We start from the raw sequence: 25,251 nt of genomic DNA, 5'->3' as shown, positions 1-25,251 counted from the left end.
ATAACAAAAGTTCACAGTAAACACAAACCTGTGTTTGTGATGTAAATTTCTTTTTATTCTTTTTTCATTTATGAAATACTTTAAAATATTTTATAGTAAACTTGACATGTCTTTAAAAGATTACTAAAATTTGGGCTTTTCACAAAAAGTTGTTTCATTGGCTTTATTTTGATCTTAGAATGATTCTATGATACGAGTTTCACACAAGAATTGGCATTCTTTCCTCAAAATGTATGAAATGTTGTCTTCATGATAAACTTGTAATATAGTGTAATATTTATCTTTGTTATCTGTAAGAATAAAAATAGTTTTTGTTTTTTTTAATTGAAATTGTTATTTTTGTTCATAATTCAGATTTGGTATCAATATGAAATTAATTAATGGTTTGATATTTCTTTTAACAGTCTTCTGTGAGGTATATTCAACAGGTAAGCTGAAGATTTCTAAATAATGATATTCTTCATCATTTAGTTTTCTGTGCTGAAGGTTTTAATAGTTTTTATATTATTCAGAAGTAAATCAAACAAGCTAATGTGTGGAATTTCTTCTTTTAATAAAAATTCAATTACCGTATATATATGTTTAAAACTAAGAATCCATTAATTATAACTCACAAAGTCAGTACTTTTCACTAGTATTTTTGAGTATTCTGTGTATTAGAAGAACTTTAAAAATTCTGATAAATACTGAATTTTCTTGATATACTTAATCTTTATGGAATACTCCAACCTTTCCAAGGTTTGAAAGGCTGGTGCTTCAGTTTTTATGTTGGAATTCCTAGACTCATGATATCACAAGCATAAGATTAAGAGGAAAGGTTATTATAAAATAAAACAACTTGTATAGTATCCTGAACACTTCTGGTACCACGATACAGGTACCCTTGATGAAAACAGTTCCACTTTCAAAAACTACTTGGGTTAATGCATTCCTAATCTCTAACTATAAGCATGTGTGTATATATATATATATGTATCATTATGAAAAATGATTTTTAAAAATCTTACTGTGTTCCTAGTTTAATGCCAACTTTTGCTCTAGTGGAATAGAGTATAAATATGTATTTATATCTAATACCTACACCTAGATTTCTCCCATTATCCACATCTACGATCATGTAAACTTCCATTGGGTTCTATTCAGTATATGTGCTGACCATCTTTGAAGCCTAGTTCTTAGTTGTGTTTAGTTTTCTTATTCAGTGTGACTTTGTGTTTTCAAATCATAACTTAAGTCCAACAAATTATCAACATTCATGTTACATTTAGTAAGAAAATTGAATACCCTGAAGTTTTCTCTCCAGGATATAAAAGTGTAAGCTATGAGTAGTCCAGAAGTCCTACCTATTTTAATAATGTCCTATTTTATTAAATACCTAAATTTATCACTTTACTGTGGTTTATATTTTTATTCACGTTTTTAAACAAAATTAGAAATAATTAAGTGATTAAACATTGTAATGATTAGGGTGAATGTCATAATGAATACAATGTTATAATATTTCTTCATTTTTGTCAGGATGGAAGGAGCCTAGATGGAGCAGAACGCTATGTAAGTACTGTATCATACACACTGTGTAACTGGTATTGTGTTGATTAGTTTATCATACACACACTGTGTATCTGATATTGTGTTGATTAGTTTATCATATGCACACTTTGGAGCTGATATTGTGTTGATTAGTTTATCATACACACACTGTGTATCTGATATTGTGTTGATTAGTTTATCATACACACACTGTGTATCTGATAGTGTGTTGATTAGTTTATCATACACACACTGTGTAGCTAATAGTGTGTTGATTACTTTATCGTACAGACTTTCTGTAACTTATTATATATGTAGTTTATTCATATAGATTTTTAAATTAAATGAAGCTTATTTATATAGTTTTCTTTTAACTGAACCTTTGAGCATAACCAGCTTAATGATAAGATTTCTGTTGCTTTAGTAAAACTAATGAAACAAATTAAAAGTGATTCTGTTTCATACAAACAAATATGCAATTTGTTCTGTTAAGATAATGTAAGTTTTATTTTTTGTATTGTAGAAATAATTGGTAAAACATTTTAAGTCATTAAAGTCACAGTTATAAAGTTTTAAACAAGTCTCACTTTACTGCACTTTAATCAATATTGTGGGAATTTTTTCTGGCCCTTATATCATTGCAGGGACCTTTTTTAATATTTATACCCAAAATATTTAGCCCATCTTATTATGTGGTTTAAAATATTTATACTTTGAAACTTTCCAAAATACTTCAGTTCAATTAAGATTTTATTGTGCCAGACCAACATAAAACATAATCTAGGTATGTATACAACCAGTACAGTTTACAAAAAAACACTGGATTCACACTTAGTAATGACAAGAAACAATGTGAATTATGAAAATCTCTGTTCTTAACATATAAATGGTGTAAACAACATATAATAATTTGTATTATATGTTTGTTAACCCTTTAATATCTTCTGTGTAAATGATGCTAAATCATTATAATTGGTTTATCTTATTTATTTTAGTAAATTAGTATATCTAATCTGTTAACTGGAGAAGTCTTAAAACATATAATTAATTCATACAAATATTTATTTTACAGATAACAGGTCCACCAGGGCCACCTGGTCCACCAGTAAGTACGAAACAAGTGAAATGTTATCAAATAATATCCCACTTAGTCACTACTTATGTAACTTGAGTGTTGTTTCTGAAATCTACTGTAGCAGTACTATATCCTCAGTCTATTATGCTCATATTATTCACGCTTTAGTTCCTTGTTTTATGAATTTTTAGCCATGTCATAAAAGTTCATACAATTATTTGAGATCTGATTACCATTTTGGACTCAAGAGGTCACACTCTTTCAAATGATATCTTTGGCCATGCCCAAGGTCTCGTAGACAAGTTTACTGTGATCCTGCCTAAAAGAAATGTCAGTTCCACAGTTATTGAGGATTTTCTCTTGTTATCCTATTTAAGACATCAACAATAATATTTATCCTAATGACTAATAACATCACATATTTCTAAAAACACTTCTGTTACACAAAGAAGAATATTTAATATGTCTTAATCTGATGGAATTGTAACTTGTTTTATCGTCATGAATTATTCAGAAAAGAAGGATAATATATTATACTGAATAAAAAATATGGTAAGGTAATGACTGGTCATTAACATGTGAAACAGAAGAAACATATGAGCCTTACACCCAACACGTGCTTTATAGTTAGGCTTACAGAAAACAACACTTAGGGCTTTTTTTCTCTCACCATAATTTTAATATGTAAAGTGATGAAAATAATTATAATGTACCAGTTAAACGTGGTATATAGTGTGTTTCTTAAAACTTTAACCGTATTTTTGTACAAGTCTAGTAGCTAAGCCACTGATAGAATCGTTAAAAGGCAGTTCTTAACATATATGTCATATTCCTGTTGTAGATGAATAAAAATGAAACAGGATACAATATGTAATTTAATGCATATATTTAGTAGATGTAATGTTAAATTACAGCTGTAATGCACATCTCTAGTACATCTTATGTTAAATTACATCTGTAATACATATCTATAGTACATCTAATGTTAAATTACATCTGTAATACATATCTCTAGTACATCTAATGTTAAATTACATCTGTAATACATATCTCTAGTACATCTAATGTTAAATTACATCTGAAATACATCTCTAGTACATCTAATGTTAAATTACATCTGAAATACATGTCTAGTACACCTTACGTTAAATTAAAATATGTAATACATATGTCTAATACATGGTATGTTAAATTGCAGCTGCAATACAAATCTCTACTACATCTTATGTTAAATTATAGTTATAGTTGAAATACATATGTCTAATAGATACGAACAACGTTTTGATACACACTATTTTCCTTATAGATACAAACAACGTTTTGATACACACTATTTTCCTTATAGATACAAACAACGTTTTGATACACACTGTTTTTCCTTATACATACAAACAACGTTTTGATACACATTGTTTTTCCTTATACATACAAACAACGTTTTGATACACACTGTTTTTCCTTATAGATACAAACAACGTTTTGATACACACTGTTTTTCCTTATAGATAGAAACAACGTTTTGATACACACTGTTTTTCCTTATAGATACAAACAACGTTTTGATACACACTGTTTTTCCTTATAGATACAAACAACGTTTTGATACACACTGATACAAACAACGTTTTGATACACATTGTTTTTCCTTATACATACAAACAACGTTTTGATACACACTGTTTTTCCTTATAGATACAAACAACGTTTTGATACACACTGTTTTTCCTTATAGATACAAACAACGTTTTGATACACACTGTTTTTCCTTATAGATACAAACAACGTTTTGATACACACTGTTTTTCCTTATAGATACAAACAATGTTTTGATACACACTGTAACAACTATTTCACCATTTTTATTAATATATTCCATACTTGTTTTAAATTCACTGTTAAGAATTTATATTTTGGCTTATAGTCCATAATTCTAAGTTGCTGTTTAAAGACAATATTTCAACCTACAGTATTTTATCTGAATAAATGTAATACTAATATCAGTATGTCTTTCAATGCAAGGTTTACATATTTTGTCTTGTCATACATTTCATTGTGTAAATTACATTTTTTTACCAAATATAATGAAAAGTTATTTTGTTAGGGTATCCGGGGGATACAAGGTCCACCAGGAATAAAGGGTGAAAAAGGAAAAGATGGGGAGAAAGGAGAACCCGTAAGTTCTGAGTTTGTAATGATGTGCATGTTTAAGTTATTTGTCATATTACTTCAATCTCTATTTTTCTAGCTGAATCTACATTTTACATCTGAAACAATTATTTGTATATATATGGGAAAGGAATATTTCAAAACAGAAACTAAAAAGTAGTAAGTGAAGTTTCATGATGCAATTATAATTTGTTTAAGACAGGTGAACATCTTAAATATTTTTAAGGACAAATACCCTGAAATATAAGTGAAGAGGACAATATAGTGTGTTCACAAAATATACATCTTGATGCAATTAATTTTAAGTTGAACTTCTCCTTGTATAGGGTGAAGAGGGAAGAACAGGAAACATAGGCCCAATGGGGTTACCTGTAAGTAGCACTATGATTTTATAAAATATTTAATTATGAAAATCTTAAGTGGTGTTTTGTTTCAAACTTTGACTTTATAAATGTAGATTAGAAAGAAATGTCAGTGATAATAAAACCAGTGCTAGTTTTGGAGAAAAGAAACTTCGACATACAAAATTGTATAATTTTTAAAAATACTCTGATTTCTCAGTGAAAATTTATTCTCCTAAGACAAGTAATTTTAATATATAATCATTTTAAAAATGAATTTTTCTTCATAATTATCCTACATTTTAATTTCTGTGATATTTTATCACATCTGGTACTTTAATGACATCAGTTTTCTGGTTTTCTTAATGCAGACAAACATATAAAGTTAATTTGTTTCTTATGAAGAACAACTGTTGTTAAAATGTTGAAACTACAATATATGAAAATTTAATAGAGTCATATGAACATAAAATAGATGGAATTGTATTTTATATTTAGAGTATAAAGTGACAACTATAAGTAATGAAAGCTGGAGTATACATTTTCCAGAGAAAAAAAAAATCAAAGATCTAAAAGGTTTACCTGAAGATCAAAAATTATTCATTAAGGTTAAGAAAGAGTTATGGATGTGTGTGTTCTTATCTTAAGGAAGAGTTATGGATGTGTGTGTTCTTATCTTAAGGAAGAGTTATGGTTGTGTGTTTTTTTATCTTAAGGAAGAGTTATGGTAGTGGGTGTTCTTGTCTTGAAGGAGAGTTATGGTTGTGTGTATTCTTGTCTGAAGGAGAAGAGTTATTCTTGTCATAAGGAAGAGTTATGGTTGTATGTGTTCTTATCTTAAGAAAGAGTTATGGTTGTGTGTGTTCTTGTCATAAGAAAGAGTTATGGATGTGTGTGTTCTTACCTTAAGGAAGAGTTATGGTTGTGTGTTTTTTTATCTTAAGGAAGAGTTATGGTTGTGTGTTTTTTTATCTTAAGGAAGAGTTATGGTAGTGGGTGTTCTTGTCTTGAAGGAGAGTTATGGTTGTGTGTGTTCTTGTCTTGAAGGAGAGTTATGGTTCTGTGTGTTCTTGTCATAAGGAAGAGTTATGGTTGTGTGTGTTCTTGTCATAAGAAAGAGTCATGGGTGTGTGTGTTCTTGTCTCAAGAAAGAATTATGGTTGTGTGTGGTCTTATGTTACCTAAGAGTTATGGTTCCATGTGTTCTAATCTTAATGAAGAGTCGTGGTTGTGTGTGTGTTCTTGTCCAAAATTGTTGTTGTATGATCAGGCAATCATTATCACTTATAGACTGGTAATAAATAGAGGAAATGTTGTTAATACAAATAGTGGAAATATTGTTAATACAAATAGTGGAAGTGTTGTTAATACAAATAGTGGAAGTGTTGTCAATACAAATAGTGGAAATGTTGTTAATACAAATAGTGGAAGTGTTGTCAATACAAATAGTGGAAGTGTTGTCAATACAAATAGTGGAAGTGTTGTCAATACAAATAGTGGAAGTGTTGTTAATACAAATAGTGTAAGTGTTGTCAATGCAAATAGTGTAAGTGTTGTCAATACAAATAGTGGAAGTGTTGTCAATACAAATAGTGGAAGTGTTGTCAATACAAATAGTGGAAGTGTTGTCAATACAAATAGTGGAAGTGTTGTTAATACACTTTTCTATGTTTGGTTTGGTCAGTTAAGAAGTTAATACTAAAAAAAAAACCTTCCTGTTTTCCTAACTTGTATTTTGAAGTTTTATTGTCCAAATGTCATTGTTTATTTTACAGGGCCCAAGAGGTTTACAAGGTGAAACTGGTTTTCCTGGACTTGATGGTATACCAGGGGAAATGGTAGAGATGACTTGGTCAAACTTTTATTATTCTATTTTTTTAATAGTTTGTTTCCTTTTAATAATTTGTGGCCTAAAACTTTGCTGAGAATTTGTTGTGAAAGTATATACATAGCTTAACATTTATCAACAGCAAGATTAGACCTAACCTATAATTCTGTAATAGACAACAAGGAAATTTCAGAACTTACTTGAACATCAGAAACATGGGTTTTTATATATTATAAAGTTTTTGCTTTTTAGGGTTGTCAGTTTTAACTTGTTATGTATGTGTAAGCAGAGGTAAAATTTAAACGGATTTTGTCTCATTTGTTTTTTACTATTTAGGAAAATACTTTAATAATTATTGTAAAGTTTAGAATAGTCATCAGTATTAGAATCATTATATTCCAAAACATACTTATCATCTGCTGACAAGATAGCTATTTCTCAATCTCCATGGTTTCCACTCTTAGCCCATCTAAGCATTGAGAACACTTGCTCCAGTCTTTTGTAACCACCTCTCAAATGGCTTAGGCAAATTCTAATTTGGAAATATCTCCTTGCACCCTCTATGTAGATATTTTATATAAGCACCTCATTGTGGTAGTATATTCTCTCTTTCTTAACAAAGCATTCAACATGAGTTTCTAACAACAGAGGAATTATGATTATTTACTTTGTGAATGTGAATGCTGTCAGTGTTTCTACAGTTATCTTTTCAACCAGTCTTCTTCCATTCCACCTCACTTCAGTCTTTGTGAAAGCTGTCCATGATATCCGTAATGATGAGAAACTAACTTGAAGTAAAAATATACCAGGTTAACCTCAAGATGACCTAAGAAGGTCAAAACATTATTATCTGCTTTATTAGTAAAAGTGTTAATACCCATACCAGCTCTTCTGAGATATATGCCCATGATATCATTTGTTATGATACGGAGACATATATGCAGTCCAAGGTTGTCTGTCTGGAGAAGTTCTGGTTTTTGCAAATGACCTAGAAATGACTACTGAAAATTTAGACTCGTTTTTTTTGGCTCCTTCTTTCACTACATCAGCCTCAACATGAATAATTCTGATTACTCACCTCCAGTTGGTTACGTGGGTTTGTGAGGTTTTGATGGGTTCCTCATGTTGCACATGACTCAACTCCTTCCTTGTTAACAGAAAGAATGGCAAGTGACTGATATTGCTGCTGAGTTATGTAATAGGATAGCTGTGACTTGTTCCTCATGTTTATTGTATCAGAATAGTTTCACTTATCACTACCAGGAGGAAATGTATTTAGATTATAAATAGTTGGACTCTTCCTCTTTGGGACTTGTGTGGTTATAGATCATTTTAAACAGATCATAGTCTTCCTCTCACTACTATCCTGAGGTATTTATTTACAATCCAAATTTTGTCTCAAGGTTATCAATGTTACCCTCAGCCACTAGAGGATCAGCTGGGGATTTTTCTGAGATATACCTCACTCATGTTCTCTTCTGCCATTCTTTCTTTGATGTCCTGGTTGGTTTGTTGTTGGTATTTATTTGGTAGAAAGTGTTTGTTTACCATTTTCTGAAGTTCCAGAGATGTTAGAAACCTGATTCTTCTTTATCATCATTGACTTCTCATATTTCTGGCTCTAATCTGGAAGTATTGGCCCATAATGTGTCTCAACTCCCTCCTTTGGTTCCCAGGTCTATTGGTTCCCAAAATAGGATTTATCTGTATTCTTGGATGGACCAGTGACAAAGGTGTCAGCGACTATCCTGGGAGCAATGGAAACATGATTACATTACTTCTTGGACATCTGGAATTCATTCACAAAGATTCATGGGTACTCCATGTTCTGGTTTTAGGGCTGGTCAATTAATTTACATCTCCACCATTGTCTGCTGAACCTGTCACCTCCAACAGGTCTATGATGATGGAGCTTCATTCCTAGTGTCAGCAGATGGTAAGTATGTTTCGAAAATAGATTTTTAGTTTAAGAAAATGTTAACTTCTGACAAGTTACACACATATTTTATATTTTAGCGTTTTAAGATAATTTATTAAAGTATTGAGGTTATTATGTTATCAACCTGTTATGTTATTAGAGTAAGATAAATATATTGCTCTGCAGTAATATTCCATTAACCTTTAACAAAATAATGTTAATCAAACAGATATTGTTGTCTTTAACAAAGTGGAATTTTTTAGTGTTTTTATATAAATAATTTGTTAAATATAAGTTATATGTAATGTTTGTGTTGAGTCTCAACAGACAGAATACAAGTTATTTATTGTAAGTTTTATATATCCCTGTCATTGTGTTGGTGTTATTGAGTGGAAGATGTGGTTATGTTTCTGTGAAAAGCGTTTTTTTGTTGTTTTTCAGATTTAACCAATAGATTGGTACCACATGCTTCTCATAAGAACCTGTCTTAATCTCTCCCTGATGTTGTATGTTGCTTGGTGGTGGGAACAGAACACTAGTTTTTATTTAACTTGCAAAGAACACAAACACAATAAAAACACATAAATATGTCTTTATATTATAATCCAAAACACATGTTCTCATTATTAAAATTTTGTCTTCTAAATTATTTTAAAATTCTTTTTAATTTAATTGTTTAGTTTTTGTTACAGTTTCTCAGTTATTTTTCCAACATCTGTTAGTTTAATGTTTTTTCATAAATGTGGTAAATATATATCCTGATTATTAAAAACAAAAAACAGCTACTTTTATTTAAATATTGTTAGTAATGGGTTCACTATATTTTATATTTGCCACCAGGGGCCTCCAGGGTTGGATGGCATAAAGGTGAGCTCAGCTCCCTCTACAATTTTAGTTACATATTTTTTCTAATTAAAATATGAATAATATCTAGTACAAGAGATATCAGTTACAGCTAAATGAATGTAAAATAAAATAATTATTCTACTATAAATCAGTATTTACAAGTATTTTGTCTAAAGCATAAACTTCACATATTTAAAGAAATGAAAAGTGCAGTATGAAGTTAAATACATTGCTTAACTAAGCTTAATGTGTTTGACCATTTAAAAAAAAAAATACTCCTAAAAATTTTATTGAACGTCCACAAAAACAAAAAGTCTGATGGTACATTAAAAAAAAGAGAAAGTTACCAATTTACTAACACTATCTAGAAGAGCTTTTTATTTTTAAAAAATAGGGTGAACAAGGTGAAAGAGGCAGCCCAGGGGAGAAAGGTGAACCAGGGTTGCCGGTAGGTTAAGATTTTTTTTAATACTGTATAAGTTTTTTATGGTTAATGATGTACAGTTTCATCTACTAGAAACAACAATCATAATGCAAATTTTAAAATGTTTCTTTCGTATCAGTTCTCTGACTCTTGTGTGGAGAATTAATCAAAAATTGATTTCAAATATATAACTTAATGTGGTAATATAGAATTATTTATTTTGTGATTTCAGCTGTTGTTGTGACTTTATCCTAAAGTTAGCTTATATTTAACACCGGACTCTTAAGCGTAAAATGACACTTATCATGGAGAGAGGGTTATCTCGATCTAAATAAGTACCTGGAAAGTAGTAAATCTTGCTTATCAGGAGTTACAAATAGAAAACGAGAAATTTTGAACAAAAATTTGATGTTCTTCACGTCGGTAGATTATACAAGTTGATTATAAGGAATGTATATACATTTAAAATAATTATATCTGAAATACTACTTGGCTTATGGAAATAGTTTTATTAGGGCTACAATGACTTGGAGTTACAAACCAGTCTTATACTTAATATGTAAATATTTTGATATTATTATCATTATTTTATTCTTGCTCCTATATATATATTAAAATTTGAAATATTAATTACCTGTGTATTAAAAAGAGTCTAAATCTCACAAGCTAGCATTGTTTTTATTTCTCTTTCTTTTATAGTACAAAACTCATAATTTCAATAAAATGAATGTCATGTGAAATAAGGTAGTGATCACTGGAAACAGTCATGATCAGGCGATGCCTTAGTTTAAGAATGTGTTGACTGAGAATAATGCACTAATCACAAGACACGGTTGTGATCAGACGATGCCTTAGTTTAAAGATATGTTGACTGGCAATGGTACACTGTTCACTGAACACAGTTGTGAAAAATGTCTTAGTTTAAAGACGCGTTGAGTGGGAATAAAACATTGATCATAGAACAGGGTCGTGATAAACAATGGTTTACTTTAAAGATGTGTGGACTAATAAAAACACACTGATCGCTGAAGTCGATTGTGAACAAACAATGTCTTAGTTTAAAGATGTGTTGACAGAAAATAACACACTGGTCACAGGATAAGTGCATAATCAGGCGATGTCTTTGTTTAAAGATGTGTTGACTGAGAATAACACACCCATCACTGGACACTGCTATGGGAGAATACTATGTCTTAGTTTAAAAAATGTGTTGAGTAATCACTGAACAATAGTGGTGAATAAACAATGTCTTAATTTGAAGATGTGTTGACTAAGAATGATACTCTGACCACTGTACACGGTCCTGATCAAACATTGTCTTACCTTGTTATAAGATGTGTTGATTGAGAATAACATGCTGATTGCTGGACACAGTTTTGAAGACATATTGTTTTAGTTTAAGTTTGTGTTGACTGAGAATAACACATTGATCAATGGACACGGTTGTGAAAGAACATTGTCTTAGTTTAAATGTGTGATCACTGAGAATAATGCACGGATCACTGGACACGGTTATGAAGAAAAAAGTTCTTAGTTTAAAGATATGTTTGCTGAGAATAACAAAATGATCACGGGACACTGTCGTGATCAAACGATATCTTAGTTTAAAGATGTGTTAACTGAGATTGATAATCACTGGACATTATCATACTTTAAATATGCATTGTGTGAGAACGACAGACTGATCACTGGGAACGGTCATGATCAGACAATGTCTTAGTTTAAAGATGTGTTGACTAAGAATAACACATTGATTGCTGGACACAGTTTTGAAAAAACAATATCTTAGTTTAAATTTGTGTTGACTGTGAATAACACACTGTTTGCTTAACACGGTTGTCATCAGATGATGTCTTACTTTAAAGATGTGTTGAAGGAGAATAAGACACTGATCACTGGATATGGTCATAATGTCTTACTTTAAAGATGTGTTGAAGGAGAATAAGACACTGATCACTGGATATGGTCATAATGTCTTACTTTAAAGATGTGTTGAAGGAGAATAACACACTGATCACTGGACGCGGTTGTGAACAAACAACGTATTAGTTTACATATGTGTTGACCAAAAATAACACCCTGATCACTGGACACTGTCATGATCAGACGATGTCTTAGTTGTTAAGATGTGTTTAGTAAGAATGATACATTGATCACTGGACATGGTCGTAATCAAGCGACGTCTTTGCTTAAAGATATGTTGACTGAGAACAATACACTGATCACTGGGCACATTCGTGGTCAGATGATGTTTTAGTTTAAACTTGTGTTGACTGATAATAACACAATTGTCACTGGGCACGGTCGTTATCAGTCAATGTCTTAGTTTAAGAATGTATTGACTTAGAATAACACATTGATCACTAGACACAGTCATAATAAGATGTCTTAATTTAAAGATTTTTTGAGTTAGAACAACACACTGATCACATGACACGGTTGTGAGAAAACAGTGTTTTAGTTTAAAGATGTGTTGAGTTAGAATAACACAATGATCACTTAACATGGTGGTGAACAAACAATGTATAAATTTAAAGATGTGTTGACTGAGAATTATACACTGATCACTGGAAAGGGTTGTGAAAAAACAATGTGCTAGTTTTAAGATGTGTTGAGTTATAATAACACACTAAACACAGTTCTGAACAAACAGTGTTTTATCTTAAAGATGTGTTTAGTTATTATAACACACTGTTTACTGGACACGGTTGTGAAAATACAGTTTCCGTTTAAAGATGTGTTGAGTTAAAGTGACGCACTGATCTTTGAACACAGTGGTGACCAACAATAACGTCTTAGGTTAAAGATGTGTTTACTGAGAATGATATACTTGTCATTGGAGAAGGTGGTGAAGAAACAATGTCTTAGTTTAAAAATGTGTTGACTGAGAATGATTAACTGGTTACTGGACACGGTTATGAAAAACAATGTCTTAGTTTAAAGATATGTTGATCGAGAATGACACACTGATCACTGTCGTGATCAGACAATGTTGTAGTTTAAAGATGTATTGATTTAGAATAACACACTAATCACCTTATGTGATAGTTTTTAAAATGTTCTGTACGATATTCAAACTTCTCTGAGTTAAAATGTGCTTCTAAATCTATCTATTTGAGATTTAATATAGCATTTAAAATATGTAACTTTCTTTTTCTAGTATTCTGTAATTTGACAAGAAGGATGTTTACAGAGACTTCCTTTTGATAAATATACTGTTGTACAGTTTGATAAACTTAGTCATTGAAGTCATATTGGACGGTGAAGTAAATTTATTTGTAAATATTTAAATTTCAGTTGAAACCAAGATTAGAATTAACCAAAGTTTAAAACTGTATTAATACTTTTGACAATTTCCGAGCAGTACTTACTGATGTGCTCTTTTATTTTTAATTCAATAGGGAACTGACGGTATCCCTGGCTTGGCGGTAATTATCAAAATCTCACCTTTAACTGTTCCAGCTAGAGACACTGAATTCATAATTGTGCTAGATTGTATGCATTCTTACTGGAGTTCAATTTTCTTTTGCTACTTTAATTGTTTTTGTAATTTTTTTTGTGAAAAGTAGAGCTTTGTTTATCTTTCATTTTGTTTTTAGAATCTTAATGTGTTTGACCTTTTACCTTATTTTTGGAACCTAATGTGTTTGACCTTTTACTTTATTTTTGGAACCTAATGTGTTTGGCCTTTTACTTTATTTTTGGAACCTAATGTGTTTGGCCTGTTACTTTATTTTTAGAACCCTAATGTGTGTGACTTGTTACTTTATTTTTAGAACCAATGTGTTTGACCTGTTACTTTATTTACTATGTAATTAAAAGATTCTAACTTTAATATTTTTTTATGTAATGTTATTTGTTAATACAACATTTCATGTGTTCAGTTTTTATACTGTGTTTTACCTAAAGGCTTTAGGACAGATTATCTCGACATGTGAACTACAAGGTGATGCTTAACTTGTGTTTATTTAAATTATTTCCTTTACACTTGAGCATTGAAAAGATTGTTACATTGCCTAGATACAGAATTCAGTAACCAAATTCACTCTCTTTAAGTTTATTTTATTAATGATTTACACATTTTAAAAATATCACAGAAGTTCACCTTCAAAAATGTTTTTCTAAATATTATTCACATTATAAATTATTTTTTTACCAGTGTTTTTCTTCTGTTTAAGAAAAACCAATTTCACTTGAACCTTCTAGATTTTTGGACATTGTCATCAGTTTTATTAGAGAAGAAATATATTGTTTTTCATTGGTTTTACTACTACTTATCCCGTGATGGCTCAGCAGAAAATCTGAAAGCTTATGTCACTACATTTAGGTTTTGATATCTATTGTGGGCAGAGCAAAGATAGCATTTTGTGTAGCTTTGTGCTTAACAGTATGCAAGTACTACTGTTATTAATATTTTGATGTATAGTTAATTTACTTTTAGGCTCGCATTTCAGATGCTAAAGATATGTTCACCATCAGCATCTAAGATTAAAAATGTAATGACTCAATATTTGTTAGTTTATAACATAATATGTAATTACTTGTGGGGAAAATGTTGGTTACACTATAAAATGTTTACAGAAGATCTACCTTAACTTGATACTGGCATGGACTTGAAGATTTTTGTCTTAAATACAAAGAAAAATCTTTTAACTTTAAATATTTCTCCAACATAAGTTAAGGTGTGATGTAAATTTGATGAACGGATCATTCTTAAGATTATAAATATTACAAAAATATCTTGAAACATCTTTCGTTCAGATATAAAGTTAAGGTGTGATGTAAATTTGATGAACGGATCATTCTTAAGATTATAAATATTACAAAAATATCTTGAAACATCTTTCGTTCAGATATAAAGTTAAGGTGTGATGTAAATTTGATGAACGGATCATTCTTAAGATTATAAATATTACAAAAATATCTTGAAACATCTTTCGTTCAGATATAAAGTTAAGGTGTGATGTAAATTTGATGAACGGATCATTCTTAAGATTATAAATATTACAAAAATATCTTGAAACATCTTTCGTTCAGATATAAAGTTAAGGTGTGATGTAAATTTGATGAACGGATCATTCTTAAGATTATAAATATTACAAAAATATCTTGAAACATCTTTCGTTCAGATATAAAGTTAAGGTGTGATGTAAGTTTGATGAACGGATCATTCTTAAGATTATAAATATTACAAAAATATCTTGAAACATCTTTCGTTCAGATATAAAGTTAAGGTGTGATGTAAATTTGATGAACGGATCATTCTTAAGATTATAAATATTACAAAAATATCTTGAAACATCTTTCGTTCAGATATAAAGTTAAGGTGTGATGTAAGTTTGATGAACGGATCATTCTTAAGATTATAAATATTACAAAAATATCTTGAAACATCTTTCGTTCAGATATAAAGTTAAGGTGTGATGTAAATTTGATGAACGGATCATTCTTAAGATTATAAATATTACAAAAATATCTTGAAACATCTTTCGTTCAGATATAAAGTTAAGGTGTGATGTAAATTTGATGAACGGATCATTCTTAAGATTATAAATATTACAAAATATCTTGAAACATCTTTCGTTCAGATATAAAGTTAAGGTGTGATGTAAATTTGATGAACGGATCATTCTTAAGATTATAAATATTACAAAAATATCTTGAAACATCTTTCGTTCAGATATAAAGTTAAGGTGTGATGTAAATTTGATGAACGGATCATTCTTAAGATTATAAATATTACAAAAATATCTTGAAACATCTTTCGTTCAGATATAAAGTTAAGGTGTGATGTAAATTTGATGAACGGATCATTCTTAAGATTATAAATATTACAAAAATATCTTGAAACATCTTTCGTTCAGATATAAAGTTAAGGTGTGATGTAAATTTGATGAACGGATCATTCTTAAGATTATAAATATTACAAAAATATCTTGAAACATCTTTCGTTCAGATATAAAGTTAAGGTGTGATGTAAGTTTGATGAACGGATCATTCTTAAGATTATAAATATTACAAAAATATCTTGAAACATCTTTCGTTCAGATATAAAGTTAAAGTGTGATGTAAGTTTGATGAACGGATCATTCTTAAGATTATAAATATTACAAAAATATCTTGAAACATCTTTCGTTCAGATATAAAGTAAATTCATTACTGCTGCTGTCTTCAAAACTAGTATTTTACAGTTCCTGAAAACTGTCTGAAGTTTCAATGATAATAAAATAAAGAATATATTAATTACTGTATTAATATTAATTATTTGACTTTTAGTTGACTGCAAAACATATTTATTTTTTATACAAAATGATTTTGAATTTTGACCTTTCAATGGTTAAATTTAAATCAAAACTGTGAAGTTACTAAACATTGTAACGTAACAAACATCTCAACATAGCTTGTTTTGTTTAAAGGTTTGGTTAATATAGACTGTTATTTAATACAATGGAACCAAATAGATATTGTGAGGGATACTTTGAAATATGACATAATCAGTGGTTTTAATTGTTAATAGTTTGAAACATACACGGCTGTAATTGGTATTTAGAAACAACTATAGAAAAAAGTGAGAATTATCACTTCAGAAATAAATGTACGTGTTAGAATTCAATCCTTTCAAAACAGAAAATATTACATCAAACTTTATTTAAATATGCTTCAAAACTAACTATCACATTTTTTTTATGCAGAGCATAATTTAAAAAAAGAAACATCATTTATACATTCAAACATTGATGTCTACTTTCCAGCAAAGCATGATAGCTGACTATTAACATTCTGCTACGTGTTTGTCCATGTGTGAGTTGTACTAATGCTTCATGTTACTCGTTATTTTGTCCCTTATGTAACATTGTCATACTAGTTGTTTTGTTTGATTTGGGGACACTTGACACATTGTTCATTATTACTATAATTATATTTTAATTTAGGTTATTTACATTCATATACAATGTAATCTTTAAACCATAATAATTTTATCTATATTTTGTAAACTTTCATTGCGTTATGGTTTGTTTTTTTTCATTCCTGTTAATGGGTTTCTATGCACTTTGATAAACAGGGTCCAAAAGGAGACAAAGGAGATTTAGGACCTTCTGTAAGTTAAGTGGATGTTAACATATATCCATTCTTTTTCGTTTGTTCTGTTTTTGTTTCTTTCTCTATATTTCTTTAAGTAACCCACACCTTTTCTTGTTGTTGTTTTTTTTTTTCAATGTGTGATTGTATTAGATATTATTGAAATATTTTAGGTTTAAAAATCAAAATTATTTGTTTTCCTAATATTATTTCAGTTCAATTGAAGTTGAAGATAATTTTATACAATGGAATTAATTTCGTAAAACGAGCAAAAGGATCATTTCCAAGTCTAACATTTAAATGAAAATTATACTATACACACATGGCTGTGTGTTTTAGCTCTGTTTGATTTTTCATAGCCTAAACTGAAATTCCTTTCTTAAATGTTTCACTAAAGCATCGTTTAAGTTAAATTATACTGGAATAGAAACTAAGATACAGCTCAGTTTATCTCTGTTTTGTTAACTTGTGTTCAGGGTTACCAATGAGGAGTGTAATCTTCTAAATTAGTAAAACTCAATAACACACTTTCTTCAAAGTGTAGATTAAACTGGACCTCTCTTCAAGCTAGACTTTGGGTTCAAATATTTTTTTTAAAATACTAAGTTTATTTATTACATTCGAGTTTTGTAAAATTCTTCAAAAAGGAAAGAAAGTATTAAATAGTATTTTCTCTCCTTTGACGATAGAATATTAAAGTTTTATTCATGTTACATATTAAATAGTATTTTTACTTTCTTGATTATGGAATATTAAAGTCTTATTAATGTTACATATATTAATTAAATAGTATGTTTACTCTCTTGATGATATAATATTATAGTTTTCTTCATGTTACGTATATTAAGTAGTATTTTTACTCTCTTGATGATCGAGTATTGTTTTATTCACGTTACATATATTGAATAGTATTTTTCCTCTCTTGATGATAGAGTATTAGAGTTTTATTCATCTTACATATTAATTGTATTTTTACTCTTTTGATGATTGAGTATTAAAGTTTTATTCATGTCACATATATTAAATAGCATTTTTACATTCTATGGTAAAGTATTAACGTTTTGTTCATGTTAGATGTTAAATAATATTTTTACTCTTTTGATGATTGAATATTAAAGTTTTATTCATGTCACATATATTAAATAGCATTTTTACATTCTATGATAAAGTATTAACGTTTTGTTCATGTTAGATGTTAAATAATATTTTTACTCTTTTGATGATTGAATATTAAAGTTTTATTCATGTCACATATATTAAATAGCATTTTTACATTCTATGATAAAGTATTAACGTTTTGTTCATGTTAGATGTTAAATAATATTTTTACTCTCTTGATGATAGAGTATTAAAGTTTATTCATGTCACATATATTAAATAGCATTTTTCTATTCTATGATAAATTATTAACGTTTTGTTCATGTTAGATGTTAAATAATATTTTTACTCTCTTGATAATAGTGTATTAAAGTTTCATTCATGTGACATATATTAAATAGTATTTTTACATTCTATGATAAAGTATTGATGTTTTATTCATGTTACATATGTCAGATATTATTTTGAATCTCTTGGTGACAAAGTATTAAATTTTCATTCATGTTACATATATAAAATAGTTTTCACTGTCTTGATGATAAAATATTAAAGTTTTATTTATGTTACGTCTTACAGAGAGAATCACCTTTATTTCTGATTTTGTTACATTTTCAAGGGTATGGCAGGAAGAAGAGGGAAAAAAGGGGAAAAAGGGGAGAAAGGTGATCAGGTAATGAAAGTTTTAGTTTTATCACAAAAGTGATCAGGTAATGAAAGTGATCAGGTAATGAAAGTTTTAGTTTTATCACAAAAGTGATCATGTAATGAAAGTTTTAGTTTTATCACAAAAGTGATCAGGTAATGAAAGTTTTAGTTTTATCACAAAAGTGATCATGTAATGAAAGTTTTAGTTTTATCACAAAAGTGATCAGGTAATAAACGTTTTAGTTTTAAAGGTGATCAGGTAATGAAAGTTTTAGTTTTATCACAAACGTGATCAGGTAATGCAAGTTTTAGTTTTATCACAAACGTGAGCAGGTAATGCAAGTTTTAGTTTTATCACAAAAGTGATCAGGTAATGCAACTTTTAGTTTTATCACAAAAGTGAGCAGGTAATGAAAGTTTTAGTTTTATCACAAAAGTGAGCAGGTAATGAAAGTCTTAGTTTTATCACAAACGTGATCAGGTAATGAAAGTTTTAGTTTTATCACAAAAGTGATCAGGTAATGAAAGTTTTAGTTTTATCACAAAAGTGATCAGGTAATGAAAGTTTTAGTTTTATCACAAAAGTGATCATGTAATGAAAGTTTTAGTTTTATCACAAAAGTGATCAGGTAATGAAAGTTTTAGTTTTATCACAAAAGTGATCATGTAATGAAAGTTTTAGTTTTATCACAAAAGTGATCAGGTAATAAACGTTTTAGTTTTAAAGGTGATCAGGTAATGAAAGTTTTAGTTTTATCACAAACGTGATCAGGTAATGCAAGTTTTAGTTTTATCACAAACGTGAGCAGGTAATGCAAGTTTTAGTTTTATCACAAACGTGATCAGGTAATGCAAGTTTTAGTTTTATCACAAAAGTGATCAGGTAATGAAAGTTTTAGTTTTATCACAAAAGTGATCAGGTAATAAACGTTTTAGTTTTAAAGGTGATCAGGTAATGAAAGTTTTAGTTTTATCACAAATTTAGTGAAATGTTAAAACCTTTTATGTTTTCATAGTGAACTGTTTTTTTCTCAATACATGATCAAAGCTTAAGTTCAAATATCTAACAGTTTTTTTGTACTTTGGAAACTGATAACTGATAAGCATATATTTATACACTTATTTATTTTGATCCATTCAAAACGAGGCTTAACTCTGAGTAAGTAGAACTTGTTTCAGCATTAGTTAAACAGTTCTTCGGTTATGAAAGCTGGTCGTTCAACTCAGTAGGTGATTATTATATGACCCTTGGAATAGTTTAACTGGTTGTACTTACCGTTTCACTGCTGCTGGGACAGGTGTTTCCCATTGTTATTCAAAACCTCTGTGTATGACGTATGGGAATAAAGCTAGAAAGTAATTATTGGCATTCTGCCAATATTAATATGTGGTTTATCTCAGTGTCTTCCTCTTAGCCCTTCAGTGACCAACAACATGACTTGTGTACCTTCATCGATAGTAGTTAGTAATCCTAACCCTAAATACTATGTAAATATGCTTGTTGTGCTTGACTCAAATAGATCAGAATATTGTGACAGTGAATTACTCAAGTGCATGATGATGAAGAGGTAATGTGACAAGAGGATTATATCTTGTGATGATAGTCAAAGTGATGAACCGGAACCCAGCAGAGGAAGGCATAAATGACAAAAAGAAACATTTGTCCCAGTCACAATATGAGGTACTTGGAAATGTACATCCCAGTTGTAGTCAAAGGGTTAATATCAGACACAGTTGCTCTTCCCTTGCAGCTGTGTAGTGTTACGTTAGGAGCTAAACTATGCTGTAAGTGTAAAGTAATATTAGTTTGAACTACTCACAGTTAAACATGATGGGAGAAGCTGGAAGTAATAATATACATACACTTCACTTACAGGGGGTACCTGGTTTAGATGCTCCATGTCCTCTCGGAGCTGACGGACTACCTCTACCTGGCTGTGGGTGGAAGCCCCCTAATGTGGTGAGTTCATCTGTAAAACTTAAATACGCTTAGTTTATTAGTGTTTCAGGCAGTGTAGACATTGTATACATGAAATATCTGAGTACTCCTACCTTACTTCTTCATTATGACAGTGTTTCAGTTTCAATGAATGAGCCATACTGTGTCTGAATTAATGGTTGAAAGATAGAAAGGATTTAATAGGAGTTTTAGTGGAACTTCACATATCATTAAAATAATCAGTCTGTCCAAAAGTGGACGAATGAAAAATAGCCAAAGTTAAGCTTTAACATAATACATTTGATTATATTTTACAAACCAACAAAGCAAGGTAACTTAGCATTACCCACATTGCATCTTGTTTTTCACACGTGTAAAACTGAATTTACGTCTTAGCTTCCAATTCACCACATTTTGTTTCATGTGACTCGATGATAATTCTTGAGGATCTCAGTATATTATTAGTAACACTAAATTATTTTACAACATTGTATTTATGAGGTATCGCCTACTGTTTATTATTAAACATAAATTTTACTCCTTGTGTCATTCATGACTGTGTGTTACATCGATCGTAGATATGTACAATGTAAACATTATTGTTTAACTTACACAGGGAAGTAACACACAGATCATGATGTTGCTAATATACATGCACTATCAAGTAGAATACATGCTATTGAAAAGTGTATTGACTTTAAGAGGGATTAAAAGCTGGAGGCAGCATTGACACCAAATGACTCCAGTTTGGAGCTGAGCTACCAAAGGAAGGCTGTTTTAATTCTTGTTAACCATTGTTAACTTTCATCACTGAATTTCAAGAATAAATGCTTATATACAGCTAAAAAGAAATGGACAACTGCCTCAGTTAATGTTGTATTCATTGCTTCCTAAATATAGCTCTAAGATTACTTTATACCATAAGATTTGAGATTAAGTGAAAATCCATTGTACATGGTCGTTAAGTGCACACATTGTACCAAAGTTAAGAATCGCCATTGAAGATTCTACTAATTACTTCTGTCAAAGTTAAGAATCGTCATTGAAGATTCTAGTAATTACTTCTGTCAAAGTTAAGAATCGTCATTGAAGATTCTACTAATTACTTCCGTTAAAGTTAAGAATCGTGAAAGTACTTTGACAGAATAAATGTATTAAGCCCTTATATCTCGCATATCTCTCTGTTTTGCTATATTTCTATTCCACCTAATGATTTTATTTTTAATGTTACGTTTTATTTCGGATTTATTATGTTTTAATCCTAGTGGGTTCGTTTATTTTATTTATGAGTCATACGTAATTGATGTGGTGAAATTATGGTAACTGATGAATATTTGAAACATTTACAGTCAGTAAATGTATGTAATTTGGAAGCAACATGAACGAGAAATTGTTGTGTTGAGTTTAGTACAGTTAACTAACCAGTATCATTTTGTAAAATTTTCATATTTAATTTTGGTTTTGTGGCTTTGTAGTTAGTTGTGTCTGTTGAAATCGCATTACTTCTGAGTAACTCGTTTTTTAATGTAATATACTGTAGTAAATGTTCAATAATCTTCCACACTAAATGGTGCCACTGTACTCGAATTAAACATTTTAAGTTGTTCGTTTTTTACAGTCAAGGACAGAAGTAAACTTATACAATAATCTGAACGCTAGATGGGGCCAGTTTACATAATTCTAACACCTGTTGAGTTGCTCAGTAATGTAGAGTGTAACAAATACGCAATAACTTTAAACACTAGATGAAGCCACTATATTTATATTAAACACATGTTGAGTAGCTCATTGATGTAGCTCATGTTTTAAGAGTCTATAATAGTGTAACAAATAAATACCCTATAACCTGAGATATTTATGATGATATATCGTCTTTTAATAGAAATGAATTGAAAAATAATTCTAGTTGATCCCTAGGCTGTGGAAGTTTTCCTTTTGAAAGTATGCCATCAAGTTGATAAGTTTCTTTTTTGTATCTTTATTTCACTTTGCGATCGTTCGTGAAAATTCAATGATCATTGAGAAAACAAACAATTAATAATTATTGTTGATGAATTGTCTAGTTTACGTGTAGCAAGATGAGAGTATTCGAGTCATACATTTTACGTGTAGCAAAGTGATAGTATTCGATTCATATAGTTTACGTGTAGCAAAGTGATAGTATTCGATTCATATAGTTTACGTGTAGCAAGGTGATAGTATTCGATTAATATAGTTTACGTGTAGCAAAGTGATAGTATTCGAGTCATATAGTTTACGTGTAGCAAGGTGACAGTATTCGAGTCATATAGTTTACGTGTAGCAAGGTGACAGTATTCGAGTCATATAGTTTACGTGTAGCAAGGTGACAGTATTCGAGTCATGTAGTTTACGTGTAGCAAGGTGACAGTATTCGAGTCATGTAGTTTACGTGTAGCAAGGTGATAGTATTCGAGTCATATAGTTTACGTGTAGCAAGGTGACAGTATTCGAGTCATATAGTTTACGTGTAGCAAGGTGACAGTATTCGAGTCATATAGTTTACGTGTAACAAGGTGACAGTATTGGATTTGTCTAGTTTACGTGTAGCAAGGTGACAGTATTGGATTTGTCTAGTTTACGTGTAGCAAGGTGATAGTATTCGAGTCGTATAGTTTACGTGCAGCAATGTGGCAGTTTTGGAGTTGTCTAGTTTACGTATAGCAAGATGACAACTTTGGATTTGTCTAGTTTACGTGTAATAAGGTGACAGTATTCGAGTCCTCTAGTTTACGTGTAGCAAAGTGACAGTGTTGAAGTTGTACTGGGAAGTACAGTCTGGTGGTATGAATATCTGCATCAGAAACATTGAACTTCTATGTTATAAGATCAGTAAATAAAAATGATATTGCTACAAGTACGTAGCTAGAAGTGATTCATATGTTATAAGATCAGTAAATAAAAATGATATTGCTACAAGTACGTAGCTAGAAGTGATTCATATGTTATAAGATCAGTAAATAAAAATGATATTGCTACAAGTGCGTGGCTAGAAGTGATTCATATGTTATAAGATCAGTAAATAAAAATGATATTGCTACAAGTGCGTAGCTAGAAGTGATTCATATGTTATAAGATCAGTAAATAAAAATGATATTGCTACAAGTGCGTGGCTAGAAGTGATTCATATGTTATAAGATCAGTAAATAAAAATGATATTGCTACAAGTGCGTGGCTAGAAGTGATTCATATGTTATAAGATCAGTAAATAAAAATGATATTGCTACAAGTACGTAGCTAGAAGTGATTCATATGTTATAAGATCAGTAAATAAAAATGATATTGCTACAAGTACGTAGCTAGAAGTGATTCATATGTTATAAGATCAGTAAATAAAATGATATTGCTACAAGTACGTAGCTAGAAGTGATTCATATGTTATAAGATCAGTAAATAAAAATGATATTGCTACAAGTACGTAGCTAGAAGTGATTCATATGTTATAAGATCAGTAAATAAAAATGATATTGCTACAAGTACGTAGCTAGAAGTGATTCATATGTTATAAGATCAGTAAATAAAAATGATATTGCTACAAGTACGTAGCTAGAAGTTATTCATATGTTATAAGATCAGTAAATAAAAATGATATTGCTACAAGTACGTAGCTAGAAGTGATTCATATGTTATAAGATCAGTAAATAAAAATGATATTGCTACAAGTGCATGGCTAGAAGTGATTCATATGGGAGTCTAACTAAAAACACTGCTTGAATTGCCTAGAGTTTCTGTTGTTGTTTTTTTATCAAAATCACACCCAACGTCAGAGTGGTTTATACAACATTTCAACTCTCTTCACGACCCCTTTTGTCTGAGTAATATTTCTATGACAAGTGTCAATCACTTGATATCGTACGATATTGTGTTTCGCTTCTTGTTATCACTAAGCATGGCATGGCCAGGTGGGCTTAAGGCGTTCGATTCGTAATCCGAGGGTCGCAGGTTCGAATCACCAAACATGCTCGCACTTTCAGTCGTGGGGGCATTACAAAGTGACGGTCAATCCCACTATTCGTTGTTAACAGAGTAGTCCAAGAGTTGGCGGTGGGTGGTGATGACTAGCTACCTTCTCTCTAGTCGTACACTACTAAATTAAGGATGGCTAGTTCAGATAGCTCTCGTGTAGCTTTGCACAAAATCCAAATAAATCAAATCAAGTAATCGTTAAAAGAAAAATAATCCGCGGGGCTGTTAGTGCGTGATAAGAGCGACAGTCAAATTCCACTATTCAGTTGTAAAGAAACTAACCCAAACTGGGTTGGTGGGTGAGGATGATTAGCTTTTTTCCTCGAGACAATCAATAAATAATTCGATACGACTAGTAAGGATACTTTCCACATATC

The 25,251-nt window shown here is 30.2% G+C and overlaps 1 protein-coding gene across 25 annotated transcripts in view; it reads left to right on the top strand.

Annotated features, from left to right (window-relative positions):
* Window positions 1–25,251, top strand: part of LOC143256159 (uncharacterized) — a 258,843-nt gene that overhangs the window by 226,423 nt on the left and 7,169 nt on the right. For 17 of the 25 annotated variants that reach the window (XM_076512979.1, XM_076512977.1, XM_076512972.1 and 14 more), the window contains 12 exons: window positions 405–428; window positions 1,519–1,551; window positions 2,603–2,635; window positions 4,707–4,778; window positions 5,098–5,142; window positions 6,888–6,950; window positions 9,699–9,725; window positions 10,099–10,152; window positions 13,530–13,556; window positions 17,192–17,227; window positions 18,923–18,976; window positions 20,828–20,911. In XM_076512979.1, coding sequence (XP_076369094.1) covers window positions 405–428; window positions 1,519–1,551; window positions 2,603–2,635; window positions 4,707–4,778; window positions 5,098–5,142; window positions 6,888–6,950; window positions 9,699–9,725; window positions 10,099–10,152; window positions 13,530–13,556; window positions 17,192–17,227; window positions 18,923–18,976; window positions 20,828–20,911 — 552 coding nt within the window. Of the gene's footprint in view, window positions 1–404; window positions 429–1,518; window positions 1,552–2,602; window positions 2,636–4,706; window positions 4,779–5,097; window positions 5,143–6,887; window positions 6,951–9,299; window positions 9,656–9,698; window positions 9,726–10,098; window positions 10,153–13,529; window positions 13,624–17,191; window positions 17,228–18,882; window positions 18,977–20,827; window positions 20,912–25,251 lie in introns of those variants that run through there. The other 8 variants (XR_013031196.1, XR_013031193.1, XR_013031199.1 and 5 more) reach the window with 6 other exon arrangements.

This window comes from Tachypleus tridentatus, chromosome 7, assembly GCF_004210375.1.
Source record: "Tachypleus tridentatus isolate NWPU-2018 chromosome 7, ASM421037v1, whole genome shotgun sequence".
Classification (NCBI taxonomy): domain Eukaryota; kingdom Metazoa; phylum Arthropoda; class Merostomata; order Xiphosura; family Limulidae; genus Tachypleus; species Tachypleus tridentatus.
The sequence above is the reverse complement of the archived record's forward strand: the minus strand, read 5'-3'. Positions and strand labels throughout refer to the sequence as shown.